At 35.7% G+C, this 11,475-nt stretch overlaps 1 protein-coding gene and 1 pseudogene across 1 annotated transcript; one reads left to right on the top strand and one right to left on the bottom strand.

Annotated features, from left to right (window-relative positions):
* Nucleotides 1-1,393: 1,393 nt before the first annotated feature.
* LOC107576345 (gamma-glutamylaminecyclotransferase C-like) lies at nucleotides 1,394-3,432 on the top strand (annotated as a pseudogene).
* A 4,639-nt stretch (nucleotides 3,433-8,071) lies between these two features.
* Nucleotides 8,072-11,050, bottom strand: LOC107576344 (stonustoxin subunit beta-like). The gene is made up of 4 exons (XM_016262539.1): nucleotides 11,046-11,050; nucleotides 10,074-10,175; nucleotides 9,197-9,243; nucleotides 8,072-8,826 (listed from the first exon to the last, which is right to left on the bottom strand). Exons 1-4 carry the CDS (start codon nucleotides 11,048-11,050, stop codon nucleotides 8,297-8,299), a joined length of 684 nt encoding a protein of 227 aa, XP_016118025.1. The 3' UTR covers nucleotides 8,072-8,296.
* Nucleotides 11,051-11,475: the final 425 nt, after the last annotated feature.

The raw sequence follows: 11,475 nt of genomic DNA, 5'->3' as shown, positions 1-11,475 counted from the left end.
ATTAATATATATATTTTTAGGAGCTCTTAGTACATACATACATAAACATATATATATATATATATATGACAAGAGAATAGAAGAATAATAGGAAAATAATACTAATAAATAAATAGCTTATATTAAATGAATGTATGGTAATTCATATTAGGCTATATTTACTTACATAAGTAGGCCTATATGTCATCATACCTTAAACTCCTCTCAGTTGTTGTCTGTGTTTGTTGACATTGCTGAGTTTTCCGAAGTAATGCATTTGTCAGATGGACATATTCCCCGTGCTCAGGAGCAGGGCCCCTGTCAGTCAGCAGACACACTTGTTTTTTAATATCTCTTGCAATCTTTTTTTTGGTGAAATTTTTTCCTAATGTCGCAGACCATCATCATATTTTCTGAGTTGCTGAATATTTTTGGTTGAAGTTTAGCGAGTTCAGACTTTGGAAATGCAGTTTAAAAGTCACAAAAGTCACTTGCAGAAAACAAAACCCACACCAAAAATAAACCTTATTTAGTGTGTGCAGAAAGCAACTGTAACTTAACCAAAACTGTGCTAGAAATGCACAAAACTGGCACAAAGGTCAAAATCTCAAGCCATATATGCCACACAAATTTAAGACCCAACTTTTATTTGACTTTAATATTTAAATTATTAATTTAGAATAAGACATATTTAGTAGTGCAACTGTTTTATCTTCAGTTCAACATTTATCATGGTTCAATGGATGAGCTCCATTTACAAAGTTCCCTCAAGCATTTCATACACCCCTGGCTCATTAAAAATAAAATCAGTATAGTCTGCGAAAAATAATCTCCTTCCATGCAGCCTCAAAACTGCCGAAATTGCAGGGGTCTTTTTTGGACTTCTGTACTTGCTCATATTTACTATGGTGTGTACAAAAGGAAATTCATCAATTTCTGCATTTATTCACCTTTGTAACACTGACAGAACAACATATTGGTCTTATGAAGTATTCTAATTTGTTGAGATAGTGAATTGGTGGGTTTTTGTTAAATGTGAGCCAAAATCATACCAATTAAAAGAACCAAAGACTTAAACTACTTCAGTCTGTGTGCATACAATTTATTTAATACACTAGTTTCACAATTTGAGTTGAATTACTGAAATAAATGAACTTTTCCACGACATTCTAATTTATTGAGATGCACCTGTATATTTCTCTGTTGATACTCCGTTTCTTTAATCTACTGTGAGATCTGATTTTTACTGAAATCGAAACAGAAAGTATCTTCATAGCAAACCCCGCCCATCCCTCGTGTCACGTGATTTCCTTATGTTCCTGAGTAAAACACGGAAGGTTTGGTTTTAGTCCATCGAGCTTGTTTCAGCAGTTTGTTCCTGTTCCTGTCAAACTCACAGTTTGATCTTTGGACAATGAAAGTATCCATTATATTATCGGTAAGAGAAACAGTTTTCTTCTGGTTTAGATGTTTATTACTGTGTGTATTACGTATTATTTCTGTGCTGTGTGTTTACGTGAGATACACAATCAACACTAATTTAATATCATCGAGCATCTAATGCATCATATCATCAGTGTTTTCATGTACAATTGTATAATGTTTGATCATCTGCAGTTTTAAATTAACATGTGACAGCGTGGCTTGAATAGAATAAAAGTCCCTTGAAACTTTTCCATCTGAAAACATGTCAAAACTCGTTTGAACAATAAATATGCATATGTTTGTATTTTTTAATGCTTTTATTTTGTGATCAACGACTAATAGTCAGATCTATATAATTAACATATCTGATATGTAATTAACTTTTTATTTGATTAAATTTAAATATTTATACAAAAAATGCACATGTAAACACTAAAGATGTCAATAATGTGTAAAAGACATGAACATTTGTGATGCTGTAATTTTACGTTTAGATACAGATTGTTGAGAGTGTGTTTATACCATGCTTGACCTCAACATCTGACCTTGTAAAGACCTTTCTCAGAAATTACACTTTCATCATCAGACATGTTTCACACATGAAATATTTAGTTTGGTATGAGAGCAAAATTAAAAATGGCTGTTTAAATATGTTAGATCACACATATATAGTGGGTCATGTAAAATGTTTATACACTTATTTATGTTCTTATGACAATGAAATTATTATTTAGCTGTTTTATTTGCTTGCATATAAGTGACTAATGTATGAAAGCCTAGAAGGCCTTTTTTATTAGATTTTTTCTTTGAAGTGCTGAGTACAGCTTCATTTCTGCTGTGTGAAAATGAAAATGTCTGACATGCATGTTTATTCCATAAATATTTGACACAGAATGGTTTTAATGTCTGCTAAGTTGGCAAATGGCTTGCCAATAGGGTTGCAAAGGGGCGGAACATTTCTACTTGCCATTGTAATGAAATAGGAATTATAATCTTGCCGATCAGTCAAGTTTGGAATCATATAATTGGAGTTTGCCCAGAGTTTGCCCAGCACAATCACTACTAATTTTGAACAAGGAGGAACATCACAACCCTAAACAGTGCTGTATAAATACATTTATATTTGTGCAGCATATTTATCTGTGTTACATGTAGACTGAACATTCACAGTTGCTTTGTTGTGGAAGAGCAAGAGGGAGAAATGTAAGAATGTGTGGTGGTGGTGTTAGGGGAAGACAGTAGAGTGTGTAAAAATGAACTAGCAATGGTGAAGTAGCTCAGTTTACATGTAACAAAATGTAAAAATTAATGTTCTGTAAAAATAAAAGACCTGTAATTGTCGGTGAGTTAATTTTGAATGCTAATGAAGCATCTCGTCTCTTTCTCCACAGCTCATTATCAGTGTGGTGTATGCCGCGGTTCAGAAGCATCATGTCTTCGTCTAAGGCACACTGAAGAAAGGCCAGCCCAACCACTCCATAATAAACAACACTGCCAACGGTCAGGCCGAGTTCCTCGCTCACGCTCGAACCGTACAGCAATACCCACTCGTGATCGCCACCAGTAACAACTACCCCTTCCTGCTCAATGTGCCTGGTACGGGTCAGCGCGTCCGCGGCGAGATCTACTGCGTAGACCAGAAGATGCTGGACTTCCTGGACAAGTTTGAAGAATGTCCTGAGTTGTACCAGCGCATCAAGGTCCAGCTGGAGGTGCAGGACGGGGACGGTGAAGGAGAAAACACACTGAAGCCTGGAAGTTTCGAGGAAGCGTTTATGTACAGCACGGATACATATGAACCTGAGTGGCTCCAGAAACCAACATATGAGAGTTATGATACGAACGGTGTTCACGGACTGCAATATCATGAGGACACAAGCCCTGAGTAATGACTGTACAGGTGCTGCTTACCAGGGTCCAAAATTGACATTTTACCAGCCTGTCAGTGTCACGTCAATTTACCATTTAGATTTTTTGCAACAAAACTTATCTTGCATTTGTTTTATTTTATATGTAAATTTTACACACGCACGCACACACACACATCCACCTGCATGAACTCAAAGTCATAGCTGCGGTTCTGTGTCAGCTCTCCGGGCAGAGCGAGCTCCTTCACAAGGTTTACAAACTCATGAGTATTGCTTTTATCACTGAAGAGCTCTGCCACACACACACACACACACACACACACACACACACACACGTTCTTATGAGTATGTGACTGTTTAGCCGTTTCATTTCATTGCATATAAGTTACAAATGTATCAAATCCTGGATCCTGGAAGAGCTATTTTATTGTTATTTTCATTTAATTTTTCTCCCTTTTTTATTAATGACGGGTGACAATTATTAGAAAATACTCTAGTTTTTATTTTATTGTATTATTCATGTATGGACTATTTCATATCACAGAGAAGAAGAAACAATCCTAGAGGCATTCTAGATCAATCTAGGATTTACATTTACACTGCAGTATCTGATCATTTCGTTTTATAAACATTTTTTTTCTGCATTTAATTTAATGGCACTCAGCAAGTGTTAATTTTTGGACCCTGATTTTTAATGATGTATATATTCAGATGGTATATTAATGTTGTGATATATAAATATATGGTACCATAAAAAAGTACCATGTTCACAGGGCAGATTTGTAAGGAAATATACATTCAAAACTGCAAAAGATTCAACTGTAAAATGAACCGGGAGCAATCTATTATAATGTTTTAAAAATATATGGAATCTTAATCTTGAATAAATGTGGTGCACAAGCAAATCACTCCAGTATTGTACATCTATAACGTGTATTTGTACATATGCTGTAGAAGTGTTTATTATTATGAGTTTTCTAAACTACGCTTGCACTTTCTAAACACTCAGAGTGTATTTTTTTTTCAATATAAATGACAAAAAATGCAACACATCTGTTGATATGGATGTATTCACGCTCTGTCAAACATACATTTCTGCCAAAATATAATCCATATTGTGATTATGAGTGCATTGGGATTGGATCATTAAAGTTCTTCCTCAATGCATACATATATATATATATAGAGAGAGAGAGAGAAAACTTTAATGCTCCAAATGCTTAAAAAAAAGATTAAAGAGAAGAATTTTGGCACTTAAGCAGCTTTTCTTTTTTTTTTCTTTTTTGCGCACCATGACAAAATAATGGCTAACAATGAGTGACTGTGTAGATCCCTCACAAAAGTATGAAACAATTCACAGGTAGTATCAAAACGTGTTTAAAAATGACATCCTACAAAAGAAAGGTTTAAGTGTGGTACAAACGCTTAAAGACAGCATGTGTCATACATCTCAGGCCTAACCCCTCCATATCATCAACACTGATTTAATATCATTGAGCATCTAATGTTGCTCTGTTTTCACTTAAACTGTGATGTAATGTTTGATCACCTGCAGTTTTAAATGAACATATGACAGCTTGGAATAGAGTAAATGCAGAATAGAATAAAAGTCCCTTGAAACTTTACCGTTTGAACATTAAATATGCACATAATTTATTTGTTCATGCTTTTATTTTGTGATCGACAACTAATTGTCAGATCTATATAATTAACCTATCTGATATGTAATTAACTTTATTTGATTAATTAAATATTTATACAAAAATGCACATGTAAACACTAAAGATGTCAGTAATGACATGAACATTTGCATAATGCTTTTGGTATGTGAGCAAAATGAAAAAATTTGTAATTAGTTAGCCAGTTTATACATATTTATTGGGCAAAGATTATAGAAAATCATAAAAATGTTGCCAATATCATTAAATTCATTAATAGTTAAATATTTAATAAGAATCGATTTATATTCAATTCATACAGTGAGAACTATGCAGTGTTTTGTTTTTACATTTTGGTCATTCAAATGATGAAAATTACAAATACCTTTAAATACACAAATGCACAATTTTTCTCATCACCCAAAGGTTAAACAGTCTCAAATCAGCAGCACAATCACATTTTGGTGATTGCTTCTTAAGTCCTCCATCTTAAGACAGTCGTATTATAGTTACAATTTCCTTTCATTTACCAAGTCTGTCTATCTTCCATGACAGAATCACCAATAAGGCTATGACAACCCAACAACAGATCTCAATCAAGCCTGTATATCTCTCCTGGAAGGACAGATTCCGCTCAAGTTGCTCTTGCGGTACTTTGGTGTCATACACAGAACGGTTTGTGCAGTGCTGCTTTAAGTCAAACACCTACTGTGTTTTGTTAGGAGATGCACAACAGTTCTTAGTTATATTTGGTAGGTTAGGTAATATTGTCATTTACACATTTTGCTAAATCAGACAATAGTGTGTCTAATATATACCACAATATTAACTTCTTATTATTGCATTATTGTAAATAAATATCACATTTGCAACTGGTCAGTGTTCAAAAAATGCTGGGAAATCACTTCACGTAACCCTACAAGAGTGATTACTGATAGACTTTCTGAAAAATAAAAAAAGTCATGTTTTAGAGAAGAAAAAAATCACCCACTGATTTTCAAAGCTGCTATATTGACTTTCTACTTCATGGATCTTGATATAAATGTAGTGGAGTGAAAAGTATATTTGTCTTTCAAGTTAAAGTCATAAGTGTCCAGTGAAAGTAATACTCAAGTAAAGTACTGTGCCAAGTTGCATAAAGCACCTTAAGTTTTTCCCTTAAGTATAAGACTTAAAGGAACACTCCACTATTTTTGAAAATAGGCTCATTTTCCAACTCCCAGTTGAGAGTTGAAACAGTTGAGTTTTACCGTTTTCGAATCCATTCAGCCGATCTCCGGGTCTGGCGTAGCACTTTTAGCTGTAGCTTAGCATAGATCATTGAATCTGATTAGACCGTTAGCATCACGCTCAAAAATGGGTTAGGGTTCCCCAGCACACTCCCTGTGCAAGCAGGTGGTCACATTGGTTATGTTGATGGGAGTTAGCCTATTTTCAGGCGCTGCGTCACTTCTGAGCGGCGCATGCGCAAAGCTGACCTCATACGTCATCCGCCCGGAACTGCTTCCATTTACAACAGTGAGCGCAAGCTAGATTAAAGTGATTATTACATTTTGAATATGGATATTTTTCTTACAAAAAGGCATCGATTCGCTACAGGAGGCCTTTGTTCACCCCCCGGAGCCGTGTGAGACACTTTTTTTACGGAAGGGCACTTTTTATTTCACGTCTTTTGGATTGAAGGAATGCAACACCCACTGAGTGCCATGAAATCCAACTGGATTTGTCTGAAAGAAGATAGTCATATACACCTAGGATGCCTCGAGAGTGAGTAAAACGCAGCCTAATTTTCATTTTTGGGTGAACTAACCCTTTAAGTACAGAAATCAAGTAAATGTACTTCATTACTGTCCACCTCTGCAAACTGTTACTTTAAAAACCTTCATCTGGGAGATCACAGGAATTTGTGAATAGTTGATCTGTTAACTGGTTGCGTATGTCAGATTTATTGCATGACTTGAACAGAGAAAAGCTATTGCTATCAAACATTGTTTACTTAAGGTTTGCGAATGAATAATAATAATAATAATAATAATAATAATAATACAGTAGTTTATTTTCATACATGCTGTGACTGCTGTATTTTGTGGTTTATTTTGAACAAATCTAAATTTACCAAATTTACAAATCAGCCAAATCATGTGTTTGCTGTAAACCTAGTGTTTTGCAGAAATTTCTGTGATGTGTAAGTTTAGGGGTAGGGGTTGGGTTAGATGGGAAAGAAAATATCATTAATCTGATAGAAAATCAATAGACATCTATGCAATGTCCTCACTAATATAATGAAAAACAAATGCACGTGTGTGTTTGTATCTTACCTTGCAGTGGTGCAGTGTGTCCTAAATGAAGTATAAACTGTTCTTCATGTGTGTCCATTGTCTCTCACTCCCGGCTCACAGCAGTCTGATGATTCAGACAAAACAGGGACAGACCCCAGCCGTGTCCCACAGAGAGAAGACTGTCCTGGACACACAGACCCCCGTCCAGCAGCAGAGACTCCAACATCATCCATTCAGGACATGAGAGAGCAACCAATGAAGATGAAGAATGAAGCAACCCAGTGTTACACCATGCAGCGGTTACATTAAAGAGCCATTTTCACCCGATCTGATGCCACTGCTGCAACATAATAAAGTTAGTTTGATTCAGTCATTTTAATTTATAACTTGTCATTTATTTAGACTTTTAGAATAAAACCTTTTTAAAATAATTTGATATGCTCATATTTAAGTTGTGACCAAATAAACCAAAAAATAATATATAGTTCTGTGTATGTTTTTATTTGTCTGTATAAACAACACATCCCAAAGAATATTAATTGATCAGGTCATTTAACATCTCAAGTGTGAATGCATAATGCAAGGTAAAATACTGTTAATTAAAATAGCACAACTTTACATTTTAAAATAATTCACAACCACAAAAACTGCCAAAATTAATCCATTACTCATAAGGTGTTATGTCCTTAACTATAACAACATATATGTGAGCATTCTTTCATAATTATAATTTCATCAGTGAAAAGGTATATGAATCACTTTATGATTTTACATACTGAGATGGTGTATCTTAGAAAAAAAAAAGGTTTTATTATTATTATTTTTTTTACATTTTTTATTCTTCTGTTCTAAATTGCTCATACCAAAAATATCATATTGTGTAAGATGCAAATCTTCACTACTCATGTATATTATAGAATAAATACAATCTAACATAATTAAATTTGATCAACTTGGTTCACACACATGCATTACACAAACTAGGCAAACTGAAAAAAGCAGACCACACTGAAAGTCAAAGTGTAATTCGTACATTGAGTGGAAATGGGCCTCAGTAAGTGCTTCTGTGGTTCTTCACAAGAGGTTGTTAAATCTGACACAGAGACACTGAAGATTCAGGATAAACCCCAAATCCAGCATAGACGGGTTCAGTGAATGTGCTGTTGAATGTGTGTATGTGTGTGAGTGTGTGTGTGTCAGAGACGCTGTAGAAAGACAGAGTGCCGGCCGACTCATCCACATACACTCCTACTCTATTAGAGCGGGATGAAGGGCCAAATACATCAGTGCTGTTATTATTGTACCAGACAGTATACGTTGTATCAGAACAATACATACTCCAGGACTTTTCATTGAATCCAAACGAGCAGTCAATCCCACCTTTCCTGCTGATTCCTTTATATGTAATCCCTACATGACCTGAGCCGCTCCATTTAACCTCCCAGTAACAGCGTCCAGTCAGACTCTCTCGACACAGGATCTGCTCCCGATCATCAAATCTCTCTGGATGATCAGGATACGGCTGATGATCTTTTACACATGTTGCTTTTTTGTTCCCTTCAGACAGGATGAGTTGAGTGTGTGCTGTGTTTGGATCCAGTGTGAGATCACAGGCGTCTGAACACAAGAAGAGATATTACATCATCTATGACATCATTAAATATGCACAGGAGAGTGTGTGTGTCCAGGTATTCCCTATGTTATTGGGACAAAATGTCCCCACAAGGATATTAATACCAGTATATTTTGATCTTGTGTGGACATTATTTGGTCCCCATGAGGACCAAAGTTTTTTTTTAAAATCTAAAATTGCAGAAAGTGTTGTGTGAGTGGTAGAGTTAGGGTAAGGGGATAAAAAATACAGTTTGAACAGAATAAAAACCATTACGCCGATGGAATGAATCCATAAAACATGGAAACGCAACATGAGTGTGTGTGTGTGTGTGTGTTTGTGAGAGAGAGAGAGAGAGAGAGAGAGATAACTTACATTTGCTCAGTCCTGGTGTGATTGTGAAATGTCCTCCATGGTCCAAACTATACAGAGACAAAAACAACACACAAACAAAATGATTTAATATGAGGGAAGATTGTTAAAACTGTAAATAAAATGATAGTTTTGTTGCTTTTCTCTCATCATTTACTCTCCCTCATATTATCCCAAACCCTTCAGATCCATCAAATTCATCTTCTAAACACAAATGAAGTTATTTTTAATGAAACATGAGAGATTTCTGTACTTCCACTGAAAGTTTATGCAGGTTTTCAAGATCCAAAAACGACATAAAGTCATTGTAAAAGTAATAATGATTCAAGCAGTTTAATCAAAGTCTTGATGAACAGATGTAATTTAGGCTTTTAATCAAATTAAATTTTATGAACATTGATCAACACACACACACTGTACATAGAGTTCATGAAATATAGTAAACACATATTCTGCCTGTCTCTGATTTTTGATTTAGTTTGATTTAGGTTCTGCTTCCTTTGTCTAGTGTTGTTGTCTTTTGTAGTTATTTTGGTTTCCCTCATTAGTGCCTCACTGTTTTCACATTTGTCTTGTTGATCTAGTTAGTTATCCTGGGTATGTTAGGCCCTGTGTTTACTGTGCTGGTCTGTCAGTAGTTAGATGTAGATGCCTGTGTTCCTGCCCTGCATATGCCTTGGTTCGTGTTTGTTTTGTTTATTTAATCATCCTGGACCTATATCCTTGTCTCTGCCTTGCTTTATGGCTCACTTGTTACAATGAGTTGTTACTCCCTTGTCTTTAACAAGGCTCCCTTGTCAAAGGCAAACAGCAAAAAATCACTCTTAGGTAACCCAAATCACATACAGACACACATATGAGACATTACTGCCCCACATACTTGAGTATCTGCAGTTTATAGTCTGGATCCTCCAGTTTGTGTTTGAGCAGCTGGACTCCTGATGGTCCTGGGTGATTGTAGCTCAGATCCAGCTCTCTCAGGTGTGAGGGGTTTGAACTCAGAGCTGAAGACAAATAACCACAGCCTTCCTCTGTCACCATACAGCCTGACAACCTATAGATACACACCAAAAGTCAGTCTAGTGCTGGACGATTAATCAAATGTGATTGTCATGCGCATCTCGTTAGTAAAGCCGGTTCTGTGATCAGTAGTAAATCTCCATCACATGCTTTCAGATGGAGCAGCATTTACTACACAGAGCCGTAGTTCACTGACAAGCTACACAAAAAAAAATGCAGACGGTATAATCTCGCGATTATGAAATTGAAGAAATCATTTGCGGTAATGACAGCTGTTTGCGTAGCTTCTTAGTGAACTATGGCTCTGTGTAGTAAATGCTGCTTCATCTGAAAGCACCTGAAAATACCACATTTAATAACATGTTTTTACTCCACACTCACTTTCAAATAAATCCTTCTGTGAGATTATGTGGCTTCTTACACAGAATAAGGCACGCAACATATTTCATAGTATTCTAAGCAGTGATAAAGGCTATGTTGATTAGCATTGCATTATTATATACTTTATTATAATGAAAATTATAATAATTATAATAAGAACTCAGATAAATAATATATCTTCTTAGTTGTGTGTTTATTAGTCACGTTGAATCAATGAAAGCAGTTAAATCTTCTGTTTATTCAGCTACCGCCATAGGGATTTCCTGGATTTCTTCTGCGAAGGCCAGACCCCTCTGCCCTTCGGATGGAGATTTACTACTGATCACAGAAAAGTGCTTCGCTGACAAGATGTGCACAACAGTTGCAACTTTTGCCTAATCGCGATTTCATTTCGATTTATCGTGCAGCCCTAACTCAAACACAAATCAACATTATGAATGACTGGCTGTACATCATCCTTTATATGTTTTTATTACCTCAGTATCTCCAGCTGACAGTTTGGACTCTTCAGTCCTTCAGAGAGCAGCTTCACTCCTGAATCATGCAGGTCATTGTTACTCAGATCCAGCTCTCTCAGGACAGAGTCTGAGGATTGTAGAGCTGATGATACAATTTCACAATCCTGAGCAGTGAGATTACAGCCAGCAAAACTGAAAGAGAGTGAAACACATGATAATTAAATTATTAACCTTATTTTTCTAACTTGTATTTTAATAATTTCAACTTAATTCTTGTAAAGGACATTCAAATGAAATGATTATGACATAATTAAACACTCACAGGGCTTTTCTGCAGTTGCTCACAGCTGGTATCAGTCTTCTTCTCCCCTCATCTGCTGTGTTGTATTTCTTGAGGTCCAGCTCATCCAGCACCTCCTCTGA

This window comes from Sinocyclocheilus grahami, unplaced genomic scaffold, assembly GCF_001515645.1.
Source record: "Sinocyclocheilus grahami isolate Dianchi unplaced genomic scaffold, SAMN03320097.WGS_v1.1 scaffold3555.1, whole genome shotgun sequence".
Lineage (NCBI taxonomy): Eukaryota > Metazoa > Chordata > Actinopteri > Cypriniformes > Cyprinidae > Sinocyclocheilus > Sinocyclocheilus grahami.
The sequence above is the reverse complement of the archived record's forward strand: the minus strand, read 5'-3'. Positions and strand labels throughout refer to the sequence as shown.

Excerpts from the sequence above, each read along its gene's own strand:
- LOC107576344 (XM_016262539.1), bottom strand. Across the intron at positions 9,244-10,073 it reads TATAAACTGCAGATACTCAA|TTTGGACCATGGAGGACATT; the intron begins GTATGTGGGGCA and ends GTCTCTGTATAG. Across the intron at positions 8,827-9,196 it reads CACACCAGGACTGAGCAAAT|ACGCCTGTGATCTCACACTG; the intron begins GTAAGTTATCTC and ends TCTTGTGTTCAG.